The 14,162-nt window shown below is 45.0% G+C and overlaps 1 protein-coding gene across 6 annotated transcripts in view; it reads right to left on the bottom strand.

The window, feature by feature from the left end:
• Positions 1-14,028, bottom strand: part of AIDA (axin interactor, dorsalization associated) — a 35,964-nt gene extending 21,936 nt beyond the window's left edge. For all 6 annotated transcript variants that reach the window (XM_038760901.1, XM_038760904.1, XM_038760902.1 and 3 more), the window contains exons 1-2: positions 13,893-14,028; positions 3,285-3,354 (exon numbers count right to left, since the gene is read on the bottom strand). In XM_038760901.1, the coding sequence (XP_038616829.1) occupies positions 3,285-3,354; positions 13,893-14,002 (180 nt within the window). In that variant the 5' untranslated portion in view covers positions 14,003-14,028. The remainder of the gene's footprint in view (positions 1-3,284; positions 3,355-13,892) is intronic.
• Between the last annotated feature and the right edge of the window lie 134 nt (positions 14,029-14,162).

Raw genomic sequence — 14,162 nt, 5'->3', positions numbered from 1 at the left:
AAGTGAAGGCTACCTCAGCTAACTACACTCAATTCTGCTATTATGCATGTTTCAACTACATGTTTTGTCTTGAACACAATGGAAAGATTAGAGAATGCTCTTCTGACAATGTGAGCCTACCAGATTCCAGACGCGTCAGAAGAAATAGTTATGCACGTGCATATGTCAGCCATGCTGAGTATTACAAGGCATAGTTTTCTTAACGCAGAGTTCTCCAAAGAACATAACCCCTGCTCAATATGCAGGAGGGTGTTAACCCCCATTTGTGTCTGGGACTAATGGATTTTGTGGATTCTCCCCCCCAACCCTTTGCAATATATGACATCGTTTTGTTAAGCTGCTTATGATGACACTGGAGCCACCCCTACCTTAATAGATTTTTTTCTTAGCCAGAGTTGGAACAATTTCCCAGAGGATTTAGAATTGTATTCTAACACCTGCATCCAGGTCTCCTGTTGCATCCTCCAGCACGGCTGATTAGAATAAATTGAATAAGACTAGATTTATTATGCATCCTTGTCTTACCCCATTAGCAGTGGGGAATCGATCTGACAGGCATTCCAGGTCTGGCCCGACCAGCCATATCTTTGTAGTCTCAAAATTTTAAAAATCTCAGGAAAGCTTAAACCAAAAATGGTGTAAAAGTCTTGGTGCTGCTTTTTATGCTTTTTTCTTTTCAATTAATTCTTGTGTCTGATGAGCTGGAAAGACCTATGCCAGTGTGCCCCCTGGTCTGAAAATGAATTTGTATGGTGTTCACCACGGCCTCACCATTCTTCTTGAAGATGATGAATATGATGATGTCACCTCAGGGTTCCATAGTTTGAGGAAAAATGTTACGTGACTAAGCCGTGTGTCCCTTCCTTGCATCTCAACAGGCACGCAATCGGGGCCAGGTACTATGCCATTTTTTTAATGCTCTCACCATTGTGAAAATACATTGGTCTAGAAAGTAGACCTTTTTTTTTTTCTTCAGCCATGACTATATTTTTCCAAATCTCATTTGAAATTTGTTGTGGATTGTGGCCCCCGGGAGCAGTAATATTAGGGGACAATGTAAACAGACTTGCACAGCTCCATCAATGGTAACCATTGAGTGCTATGTGCAAAGCACTGTGCTTGGAAGAGTACAATAAACTTGGTTTACACAATCCCTGACCTAAAAAATCTTACAATCTAGATCTTACAATCTAGTAGGGGATTCTGACCCAAGACGGCAGAGAACTAACCCAGTGAGTCACTGTCCTCATAGTTTTCCAACTTTGTCCCAGTAGTCAAGCTATTTACGTTAAGACAATCATACATTTCAAAATATTCCTGGGTTTGGGTAAGTGTGAGGCCACCGCTGAACCCAGTGAACTATTAATCAACCCTGATCCAGTTGAGGAGAGTTCATCAGGCCAGATGATTTCATCTGAATGGGAGGGAGCTGCCTACAAGCACAGCAATCCTGTTATTCTTGATTGGGTCATGAGGGTAAGGATGGCCAATCTGCTGCTCAATAATCTTGTCACCTGGTTGAGGTAGAAGAAAAGGCTCTTCAATGAACTGATCTGAGAAGGGTGAGTAGAGAAGGAATTCATTTAAGAAGGAAAAAAAAGTAGGACCTTTGGACAAGACAAAACCTAACCACATACAACCAATAAAGTAATGATGCCCTGCCTTCCTGAAGATACAGCAAAATCTACCCAATGAAAACCTCTCTATTCACGCCGATTATTTATTAGCGAGCCGCCAATATTTCAAATTTATTTTACATTTTTGTAAAGCAAAAATCCAGAAGTAAATACACAATCTCCTGGAAAAATTAATGCACAACAAAAGATTACTGAGTATTTACTGGAAAAATATTACATGGCTTATTTATCCATTAAATGCATGTTTAAACTCTTATACCATTTATAAACTTACTCCCAATTAATACACGAGAATTATGCAACCTCATCATGTGCACTCTAAGAATTCCATATTTTTTACATTATAGAACTTTAACCAATTTCAATTCATGCACTTTGCCAGACGAGAGAAAAGAGAATCTTTATAAAGAGGTTTCAACAAACTTTGCTTTCAGAGCTGAACTGATACAACAGAAATGCTGAATGCAAAAAAGGCAAAGTATCTTCTTAAAAGTTCAGTATTTTTAAACATGTTAATATCCCTGACGATACATTCCCATAGACCCCCGTATGACTAAACCTCTTCAATTTTCAAAAATCTGCAGCTCAGTCACTAGGGCTAAATAATTTGTTTTCCAAATGTAATTCAAAATGAAATATGCCGTTGTGTGACAGCCAATGGTGCACATCAGGGCATATTTGACAATTAGAGCACTCACATAAAAGGGGCAGTCTCAGAGCCTAATCTATTTCTACAGCTCCACAGATGGCTCCACAAAAACCAAACCACCAGCCAAAAAATGAGGGAAAAAAGGCCACCCTCCCATTAAAAACTGTAGTTGGGAATGAAAATTTAAAGTAGTGCTGAATATGATCTTTTGATGTCCACAGCTCTCACATTATCGCTAGGTCAGCTTGGGAAAAGCAGAGAGAAATTTCAGGACCACAGCCTGCAAGGCCGAGTTGGGGCAGCAGATGACTCGGGAATGCAGGGAAAAAGATACAAGAGAAAGTCTCCATGCCTTGAAATCATTGTTCCTTGGTAACACCCCCATTTTTGCCCGCTTGTGCTACGGGGCGGGAGGACTGATGGGGGACCACAAATGCTGGCCAAATAAAATTTGCCATCCAGAGCACTTATTTTGCTTTCCACTTCAATCTCCCATTACTGTGTTTGATCTAGCTGTGTGGTATGGGTAGAGAGCAATTGCCCCCTACTCTCTAGGCTGCTTTATTAACTTGAAAAGCAGAGTGCTTGATCTGTCCTCAAAGGCAAGCAATTGCCTTCAAGCTGTGGATGATCTCCAGTGAAAGGCTACTCACCCAAAGCAGTGGCATGGCCTGTTTTTTTTTATGGTTTAGATAATTAAAACAATCCGTAGTCCAGGAGGATAAAGCTTAAGTCATCACCTCTTAATCACCAAATACGTGATTTGTGACAGTGGAAAGCTCATAGCAGGAAATTACAAAATCAGTAGATCCTCCTTATTTAAAAGGTCAATAACATTATGAAAATAAAACAAAGAGAATCTAAAGACAGAAACCATTTTATTCAGGTTCAACTGCACTCTGCCAAGCGCTGAGATCAATGCTCGGCAAGTGGACTCTCCCTGAATACAGACTGCTTCACGGAAAAATAGATATCATTAAGCAAGTTCTAAAAGGTACCTTTTGTTCTTCAGTAAATTCAGAATCATTATGCTGAGACTGGGACTCTTTCTGAAGATGTCTTGCTAATCTGTGAGAAAAAAGAATTCATGAATGTCTTATTTTGTCGGGTGAGAGAATATATTGTTCCAGGTACAATAACTTAATATAGTTTCAGCCTTTTCAAAGACCTGAAGGGGAAGTCACACATCAATGAACTGTTTCATAATGCTTTCAAAGTCACAGCAGCTTTAATCAAAATCACGCTAAATGAATAGCTCAAGGGCTTAATAATAACAATAATTATGGTATTAGTTAAGCCCTTACTATGTGCCAGGCACTGTACCAAGCACTGGCATGGATACAGTCCCTTGTCCCACATGGGGCACATAATCCCCGTTTGACAGATGAGGTAACTGAGGCACAGAGAAGTGAGGTGATCTGCCCAAGACCACACAGCAGACATGTGGCAGAGCCAAGTTTAGAACCCACAACCTTCTGATGCCCAAGCCCATGCTCTATCCACTACACCATTTCGCACGTCTTCATTTGTTCAGTAACTGGCCTGCTGTTCTAGAAGGAGATAACTTTGAAGATCTCAGGCCTGGAAGTCAGAGGATCTGGGTTCTAATCCAGATTCTGCCACTTGCCTGCAGTGGGACCTTGGGCAAGTCATTTAACTTCTCTGTGCCTTCGTCTCTTCATCTGTAAAATGGGGGTTATGTACCCATTCTCTCTCTGTAAATCAGTCACTCAATCAACTGTATTTGAGGATCTGGTAAACAAATTCCCTGCCCACAGCAAGTACAGAGAGGGAAGCAGACATTAATATAAATAAATTATGGATATGTACCTAAGTGGTGAGGGGCTGAGGGAGGGGTGAATAAAGACTGAAATCCACCTGCGAGGGCGATGCAGAAGGGGTGGGAGAGGAGGAAATGAGGGCTTAGCTGGGGAAGGGGATGATCTTTTACCTACCCCAGTACTTAATGCTTGGTATTTAGTATGCACTTAAATACAACAGTTTTAATCATTAGTGTTTTGAGAAAGTACGATCAGAGGTTCGGCTTCAAAAATATTTTCAAAAGTGACATCTCTTCCCTGGGTTGTACGTGCGTGTAACCTGGACTGAATTTCAACTTAGGTACACAGTCTGCATACTCAATTTCCCTGTGCAGTTTAAACTGGATATGACATTTTTCTCTTGCTATTGTAAATCTGCAACGGCAGCTGTGTTTCCTCCCACTAGTGATGAAAGCAGTTTTATATTTCAGGGTGTGCATTTTTAATCAACATACACAAACTCTCAGGGTGCTGTAGTACTGACAGAAAAACTTGGTATTTGACACCCCTTTCCCTGCCAAAAATTAAATTTCCATCACTGAAGTGGCAGGCTGGAAATCTGTGAGATTAATGAAATGGCTGAATTTATCCAAGTAGCTCATTCGGCAGTATGTCTCTCAATACTGATATTTCTAGTAGATGAACAATCTTTTGCAAATGGTATATTTGGATGCCAAATATCTGTGGTATTAAATCTACCAGATCCTGGGTCAAAACCACTAATTCATTTCACATAGAAGAAATACTTAATTCAGTCGTGGCTTCATCCTCATTGCTGAGCAGCACTAAGGTACACATGTGCTTGGTGCTCTGTAGGCCATCATACGAAACAAGGCAAAAAAAGATCAATACCTAATGATTTGCCTGGCTTCTACCTCTAATAGCTTACACTCCAAACTGGTCTGAATCAAAACTGTAATATTAAAGTGAAAAGTATTCTTAAACAAGCCAAGAAAGTAACTGTGTGCATGTATTGTGTACACCAAGGCAACTAACATTATTCAATAATAATTCACCTAAATTCTCAAATCCTGAAAAATTCATTTCACAACTTGTCTCACTTATCTTGCTTCAAATAGAGCAACACTTATCATTTGACAAGGGTTTCTAAGGCATTTTTAAAACTATAAATATAAAAATGAATTCACAAATAAGACTCCTTTATAACCCATTTCAATCTACTTTAAACTCTCCTACTACACCTTTTGACCTGTATCGCTGGAAATGGAATAATGATAATAATAATAATAATAATAATGGCATTTGTTAAGCGCTTGCTATGTGCAAAGCACTGTTCTAAGCGCTGGGAGGGATACAAGGTCATCAGGTTGTCCCACGTGGGGCTCACAGTCTTAATCCCCATTTTACAGATGAGGTAACTGAGGCTCAGAGAAGTTAAGTGACTTAACCAAGGTCACACAGCAGACATGTGGCAGAGCCGGGATTCGAACCCATGACCTCTGACTCCAAAGTCCGTGCTCTTTCCACTGAGTCACGCAAGACTGCCTCTAGAAAATAACCCTTTAGATGATGAGAATATTAATAATAATAATGACATTTATTAAGCGCTTACTATGTGCAAAGCACTGTCCTAAGCGCTGGGGAGGTTACAAGGTGATCAGGCTGTCCCACAGGGGGCTCACAGTCTTCATCCCCATTTTACAGATGAGGGAACTGAGACCCAGAGAAGTTAAGTGACTTGCCCAACGTCACACAGCTGACAATTGGCAGAGCTGGGATTTGAACCCATGATCTCTGACTCCAAAGCCCATTAGATATCTGAAGACCATTATCTCCTCCCTCAGCTTCTCTTCAAGATAACCCCAGTTATCCTTTAACCTTTTCAGGTGGGTTTTATTTTCAAATCTTTCAACCATCTCCCATGAATCTTCAATGACTCAGGGAATTCACATCTATTTCACATCTAGAAATGCTCTGCATGGCTCCTCAACTCAAGAAGATTCCCCTCTAACAGCAAAGCCAAAACCAACAATCTACATGCGCAGTCACAATATAGCAATTTCAAGAATTGAGTGGGTCACGGATTAGGCTGGTTGGTGTAGCGTGGTTTAGTGGAAAGAGCCTGGGCTTGTTGCCAACTTGTACTTCCCAAGCGCTTAGTACAGTGCTCTGCACACAGTAAGCGCTCAATAAATACAATTGATTGATTGATTGAGTCAGAGGACGTGGGTTCTAATCACAACTCTGCCACTTGTCTGCAGTGTGACCTCGGGCAAGTCACTCAACTTCTCTGTGCCTCAGTTACCTCATCTGTAAAATGGGGAGTAGAAGTGTGAGCCCCACCCTAGGCCAACCTGATTTCCCTGTATTACTTTAATACTTTAACCTATTATTACAATAAAATCTCAGAAGGTTCCTTGTAAATTATCTGTGTCCCTCAAACTGGGGAAGTCCTGAATTGGACATAATACTCTAAGAAATATTCAGTACAGGTAGATGTCCTGAGTACTCATTACGGCTCATGTTTTCCACATTGTATGCTTTTACTCCTGCATCATGTTCACTGTTGAACAACACTATAATAAAGGCTCATTTTATTTACAACCCACTAGGATGTCTCTATTTCAACCTGCCTCACATATAGTACAATTCTGCATTTGTGCATTTTATCTTCCCTACCTCAATGTATATCCTTCGGAATATAATCGGTGATTGAGTAACATCTCTCTAAAATGCATCAGAACATTCCAATATAAAGGCCAACTGGTGTTTGCTGCATGATTCAATCAATGCCACCATCCACCCCGCTATGGCAGGAAGGAAATCTGTCCTGAGGTAGATCCAGGGCATCCATTCTGCTCCCAAGCCACCACAGGGGGTTTGCCCCGGGGCCATTACAACCCTGGTATCTCGGGTTATCCCATATGGGAAGATTGATCCCGCTCCCCTCCATCTCATCATCATTAATGGCACTTGAACACTTCCCATGTGCAAAACACTATACTAACCATCTGGGAGAGTTCATCGGAAGTTAAAGGTCCGTTGCTTCTGGGGACTTACTAAAATGTCTTCAAAGACAGAGTTAGAACCACCTCATTGGGGCAATCCAAATGCAACCTGTCCCACGGGGGACTCCTCTAGAATAAGAGGTGATCCTGCCTTGAAACAGACCCTCCTGGAGAACATTGAAGGCATCATAGGCCTTGGCACTATTTTAGGAAGTCCCACAAATGCAGTGGCAGCTTACTTTTGAGTTCATGGAGGCTTATGAACCATCTGGCACTTTTCTTTCCAGCAGCCAGGACCTTAGGGGGTGTCTCGGTTGCATTAATGTTTCTGATCGTTTCTCAACTTTGTCAGCATCATTCTGAATTCCAGGGCTAATTTTCACCTATCTCCTCACAGACCCCCAGCTTGAGATCACCTGCAAACGCAGTGAGCAATAACTTCTATCAGGCAGATTCCTCTCTGCGTGTTTAAACAGCCCCCAGGATCCATTCGAAGGATGAGAATTGTAGTCTTTGAACTCACGACCTTGTATGCTTGTACTTAATGATCGGAAAACCACTTTTAGCTTATCCCCAAGAACAGACAATTATCTCATTTATGATTTTAGATGAATTTTTTTTAATTCTGAAGTTACAGTTCATGTAGTTCAAGTTGCTAAATTCCCCTAAATCATTACCAACTACAAGGGGCTTACTATATTACTCCAAAAGCATGATGAAATTTTTAGACTATTTTTAGCACTTCATATCAATGGTCCACCTTAGAATTTAGGAATTACATAAGAAAGGTTAATAATGTCAGACCAATAAGCCCATCCAGTATCCTATCTTTGGTCAATGAACAGCAATGTCAGTATACCTGTTACGCTCCAGGTCAATCCTTCCCTAGTTTTTCTTTCAGTAACCCATTAGGGACCTCTTGAATTTCCCAGATTCACTGCCCAAAACCCTTTAGAATTTCTCAGAGGAAAGAATTCCATGTTTTCCACCTGCTTTGTGATGTGTTCCTTGTTTTGAACTGACCATCTTAAATCCACAGCCTTCATGATTTTTATAATTTTAAAAACTTCAATCGTCTCCAACACAGGGCATTTCCTTCCAGGTGGAAGTCATAATCTAACCACCCACTTCAAGCATTTAGGTTCCCCTCCACTGTCTCTTCTCCAGCTATTCTAAGTCCTTTCTAAGAGTACATGGCCAGAAGTGCTGGTCCTCCTCTTCAACCTCCCACAAAAGTACCTAAATGTAACCACTTCTTAAGATCTTTGTGCAAAAGAAAGGCAATCTAGATGACAGTGAATGTCACCAAGGATTCAGGGAGGAGTTTGGACAAAATCACATAAGAAAAGTCCATAATCAATGTATTTACTGAGCACTTACTGTGTGCAGTGCTTGGGAGAGGCCAACACAACAGAGTTGGTAGACACGTTCGTATTAGAAGGGAAAGATAATCACGTAGACAGAAAGTTTGAAATATTAAGTGGTTCTCATCCTCCAAGCACCCCTATTACAGTTTTCGGGCACTGAGATGGATCATTGTTTCTTCCAACCATTCATCAATTGGGCAGGGCAGTGTCACATTAGATCCCACGATCCTCTGGGCCCAACAGACTTGTTTTTGTCAATAACAGTCACAGAGCAGGATTATCACAAAGTAGTCAATTATAAAGTCGTTGTGGCAGCCAGCTCCTTGGCGCTCCCACCAGTTTCCAATTGGTCTCTGAAGAGCCACTGGCTCCACTCTGAGCAGCCATGGTGAGAATTTCAATGAGCCAGCACTGTTGCCTTAACCCGCTATTTCTATTAACTTTTGCCCCTCAGGAAGTGAATGTGTATGCAAGTGGGTGTCTCCCCTATCTTCCCCGCCTCCCTACCTTATCTCTCCTAAACGCTTAGCATCCTGGTTCTGTACTCAAAGCTCCACTGGGGCTTAAAAAAAAACTAATCCCTTTCATCTTTTCATAATCTCTGCCCTTTGGATGGCAAGCTACCTCTAGAAATGACCTCAGTACCATTATTCCCTCCAAAGGCACCTGAAGTGCCTGAACTATGAGCTGCTGCTGCTGCTGCTGCAAAAGGAGCAGAACAACAGAGGAATCGGAGGTCTGTCTGGGAGTGTATTTCTGAATGACAAAGTGGGGGTGTGGCTTCCTTCCAGCGGCTCTCAGAGTCCTTTTGAAGTGCAAATGCAGGGTGCTGCTCTTTGGCAGAAGGGGAAAGCAGAGAAAGTTTCATAAACTTGAGTGGGTATGCCAGTGGGAGTGCGGAAGGGTACTGTAAAATGAACAACACTTCTATTAGTGTTCATTCATTAAGAAACCAGTATCAGGATTGAACACGTGTTAAATATGTAATTTGAAAATAATGCCTAAGATCTGCTACCTCTAATAATTTTTCTGTAATTGTGGTATTTGTTAAGCGTTTACTATATGCCAAGCACTAAGTGCTGGGGCATATACAGGGTAATCAGGTACCACGTGGGGCTTTCAGAATAAGTACGCATCTTAACCATGTACAAGCATTAGTAATGTATAATATATAATGTATAAGCATAACTGAGTGTCCTATCATAAACATGTGAACCAGGGGGCTCATATGAAATCTGGAGTCATTTTGATTTGGGGGCAGTAGATTATACAGTTCCATTCTTTTGATCTGTTTTTCCCAGCTTGAGGATTTCTATTTTCACTATATTATACAAAAAAACCCCAAAAACAAAAACTCCAAGCACTTAACAGTCCTTACTCAACTTCCCGTTTATTTTCACCCTTTACAGATGAAATTGCCTAAAGGCACAAATAATTATCGCAGTGGCAGGGCCGGAGGTGAAAATCCAGTTATTTGCTCCTAATCCAGAGCTCTTCATAGTAGACCATGCTCCGCTTATTAAAGAAAAACCACTCATACACAAAAGACACCCTCTAGGCTGTATGCTCATTGTGGGCAGGGAAGGTGACCAACAACTGTTGTTATACTGAATCCTCCCAAATAGTATAGTTGTCCACAACAGTATGTGTCCAATAAATAAGATTGACCGACTGAAGACACTCCACTCCTACTAACCCTCGCTCAGAACAAATCCTTGAAAGCAATACCATCTTTTGGTTACTTAATTCCTTTCTCCGATCGCAAAACTCAAAGCTTTTTTTTTTTTTAAATCTAGTGTTTGATTGAAGAGTAACCCTACAACTTTTCTGAAGGCCAGGGCAGATCGAAGTGGCAGGGTGGGAATAGACTGGTACCCATATGGGCCCTGAAGCTGGCGTTTGGATCCAGGAAAAGGAAGCGGGGATTCGGGAGCCGGTCTTCCGCTGGTTTTGTTCGTTTTCACACTTTGCTCTCTTCCCCTCACATCTTATGCTGTGGCTCCACCCAAAGCGATTGAAACGGGGTGTGGTGTGTGTGTGTGTGCTGGGAGAGTGTATCCTTCGCCTTGAAAATGCTGCTCTGAAACTGATCGATGTAATTTTTCGTTCCTCCTCGCCGCTTCCCTGCCACCCTTTCCGAGTGGGAGAGGCGGGGGGCCGAGGGGAGACATGCTGCCTTCCCGGGTGGTGGGCGAGGAGCCCGCAACTCTCTTTAGGAGATTTAAAAAGAAACAGAGGGGCGGGAACCCGAGGGCGGCGGCGGCGGAGGAGGGAAAAACAAGAGCGGGGAAGGGAGGGGAGGGGAACAGCGGGGAGGGCGCGGCTGGCTGAGGCCCGACTGGGCCTTTGTGGGGCGGCGGGGAACAGATGATGAGACTGAGGGAGAGGTTTAAGGAGAGACTAAGGGGGAGGTCGAGGGAGACATTAAGGGGGAACCTCAAGGAGAGACTACGGGGGAGGCTGAGGGAGAGGCTTATGGAGAGAATGAGGGGGAGGCTTAAGGAGACACTGAGGCAGAGACTGTGGGGGAGACTGAGGAAGAGATGAGACAGAGGGAGAGGCTTAAGGAGAGACTAAGGGGGAGGCTTAAGGAGACACTGAGGCAGAGACTGTGGGGGAGACTGAGGAAGAGATGAGACAGAGGGAGAGGCTTAAGGAGAGACTAAGGGGGAGGCTTAAGGAGACACTGAGGAAGAGACTGTGGGGGAGACTGAGGAAGAGATGAGACAGAGGGAGAGGCTTAAGGAGAGACTAAGGGGGAGGCTTAAGGAGAGACTGAGGGAGACACTAAGAGGGAGGCCAAGGGGGAGGCTTAAGGGGAGACCGAGGGAGAGGCTTAAGAAGAGACCGAGGGAGAGACTGTGGGGGAGACTGAGGAAGAGATGAGACAGAGGGAGAGGCTTAAGGAGAGACTAAGGGGGAGGCTTAAGGAGAGACTGAGGGAGACACTAAGAAGGAGGCCAAGGGGGAGGCTTAAGGGGAGACCGAGGGAGAGGCTTAAGAAGAGACCGAGGGAGAGACTGTGGGGGAGACTGAGGAAGAGATGAGACAGAGGGAGAGGCTTAAGGAGAGACTAAGGGGGAGGCTTAAGGAGAGACTAAGGGGGAGGCTGTGGGGGAGACTGAGGAAGAGATGAGACAGAGGGAGAGGCTTAAGGAGAGACTGAGGGAGACACTAAGAGGGAGGCCAAGGGGGAGGCTTAAGGGGAGACCGAGGGAGAGGCTTAAGAAGAGACCGAGGGAGAGACTGTGGGGGAGACTGAGGAAGAGATGAGACAGAGGGAGAGGCTTAAGGAGAGACTAAGGGGGAGGCTTAAGGAGAGACTAAGGGGGAGGCTGTGGGGGAGACTGAGGAAGAGATGAGACAGAGGGAGAGGCTTAAGGAGAGACTAAGGGGGAGGCTTAAGGAGAGACTGAGGGAGACACTAAGAGGGAGGCCAAGGGGGAGGCTTAAGGATCAATCGATCGTATTTATTGAGCACTTACTGTGTGTAGAGCACTGTATTAAGCGCTTGGGAAGTACAAGCTGGCAACATATAGAGACAGTCCCTACCCAACAGCGGGCTCACAGTCTAGAAGGGGGAGACAGAGAACAAAACCAAACATACTAACAAAATAAAATACATAGAATAGACAGGTACAAGTAGAATAAATACATAAATTTTATTTAATAATAAATTAAATTATTATTAAATTATTAAAAATTAATAAATAAGGAGAGACTGAGGGAGACACTAAGGGGGAGGCTTAAGGAGAGACCGAGGGGGAGACTTAAGGAGACACTGAGGGAGAGACTGTGGGGGAGACTGAGGAAGAGACGAGACAGAGGGAGAGGCTTAAGGAGAGACTAAGGGGGAGGCTTTTAGACTGTGAGCCCACTGTTGGGTAGGGACTGTCTCTATATGTTGCCAACTTGTACTTCCCAAGCGCTTAGTACAGTGTTCTGCACACAGTATGCGCTCAGTAAATATGATTTGATTGATTAAGGAGAGACCGAGGGAGACAGTAAGGGGGAGGCCAAAGGGGAGGCTTAAGGAGAGACCGAGGGAGAGGCTTAAGGATCAATCAATCGTATTTATTGAGCGCGTACTGTGTGCAGAGCACTGTACTAAGCGCTTGGGAAGTACAAACTGGCAACATATAGAGACAGTCCCTACCCAACAGTGAGCTCACAGTCTAGAAGGGTGAGACAGAGAACAAAACCAAACATACTAAGAAAATAAAATAAATAGAATAGATAGGTACAAGTAAAATAAATAAATTTTGTTTAATACATTAAATTATTATTAAATGAAATTATTAAAAATTAATAAGGAGAGACTGAGGGAGACACTAAGGGGGAGGCTTAAGGAGAGACCATGGGAGAGGCTTAAGGAGAGACTGAGGAGGAGACTTAAGGAGAGACCGGGGGAGAGACGAGACTAAGGGGGAGGCCGAGGTTGAAGGAAAGACTGAGGGAGAGATCGAGGGAGAGGTTTAAGGTGAGACTATGGGGTAAGGCCACGGGAGAGGCTTAAGGAGAGACTGAGGGGGAGGCTTAGGAAGAGACGAGACTAAGGGGGAGGCGGCCGAGGTTGAAGGAAAGACTGAGGGAGAGATCGAGGGAGAGACTTAGGGAGAGACTATGGGGAAGGCCAAGGGAGAGGCTTGAGGAGAGACTGAGGGGGAGACTTAAGGAGAGACCGGGGGAGAGACGAGACTAAGGGGGAGGCCGAGGTTGAAGGAAACACTGAGGGAGAGATCGAGGGAGAGGCTTAGGGAGAGACTATGGGGAAGGCCAAGGGAGAGGCTTAAGGAGAGACTGAGGGGGAGACTTAGGGAGAGACCGGGGGAGAGACGAGACTAAGGGGGAGGCGGCCGAGGTTGAAGGAAAGACTGAGGGAGAGATCGAGGGAGAGGCTTAAGGAGAGACTATGGGGAAGGCCAAGGGAGAGGCTTAAGGAGAGACTGAGGGGGAGACTTGGGGAGAGACGAGACTAAGGGGGAGGCCGAGGTTGAAGGAAAGACTGAGGGAGAGATCAAAGGAGAGGCTTAAGGAGAGACTATGGGGAAGGCCAAGGGAGAGGCTTAAGGAGAGACCAGGGGAGAGACGACACTAAGGGGGAGGCAGAGGTTCAAGGAAAGGCTGAGGGAGAGATCGAGGGAGAGGCTTAAGGAGAGACTATGGGGAAGGCCAAGGGAGAGGCTTAAGGAGAGACTGAGGGGGAGATTTAAGGAGACTAAGGGGGAGGCCGAGGTTGAAGGAAAGACTGAGGGAGAGATCGAAGGAGAGGCTTAAGGAGAGACTGAGGGGGAGACTTGGGCAGAGACGAGACTAAGGGGGGAGGCCGAGGTTGAAGGAAAGACTGAGGGAGAGATCGAGGGAGAGGCTATGGGGAAGGCCAAGGGAGAGGCTTAAGGAGAGACTGAGGGCGCCCCGCGTCCCTCCCGCTTGTCGGGCCCGTCACTCACATCTGATACTCGTCTATGGCCTCCACCAGCTGCCCCCACGAGTCGAAGTCGGCGCCCCTCCTGAAGCTGGCGCCCCAGCGCTGCAGCAGGGCCCGGCTGCCCTTCGACATGGCCCGGCCCCTAGGGCGCCATGCTCCCCGGCCGGGACCGCGCCCGCAGCACGGCCAGGCGACGGCCGCGGGAGCCGCCCAACGCCGCCGGCCCACACGGACCGGCCGCCCCGCCCCGACCCGCCCCGACCGGCGGCGTCGGCCCCGCCTCTCCGCGGGC

The sequence above is a fragment of the Tachyglossus aculeatus genome, chromosome 19, assembly GCF_015852505.1.
Source record: "Tachyglossus aculeatus isolate mTacAcu1 chromosome 19, mTacAcu1.pri, whole genome shotgun sequence".
Classification (NCBI taxonomy): domain Eukaryota; kingdom Metazoa; phylum Chordata; class Mammalia; order Monotremata; family Tachyglossidae; genus Tachyglossus; species Tachyglossus aculeatus.
The sequence above is the reverse complement of the archived record's forward strand: the minus strand, read 5'-3'. Positions and strand labels throughout refer to the sequence as shown.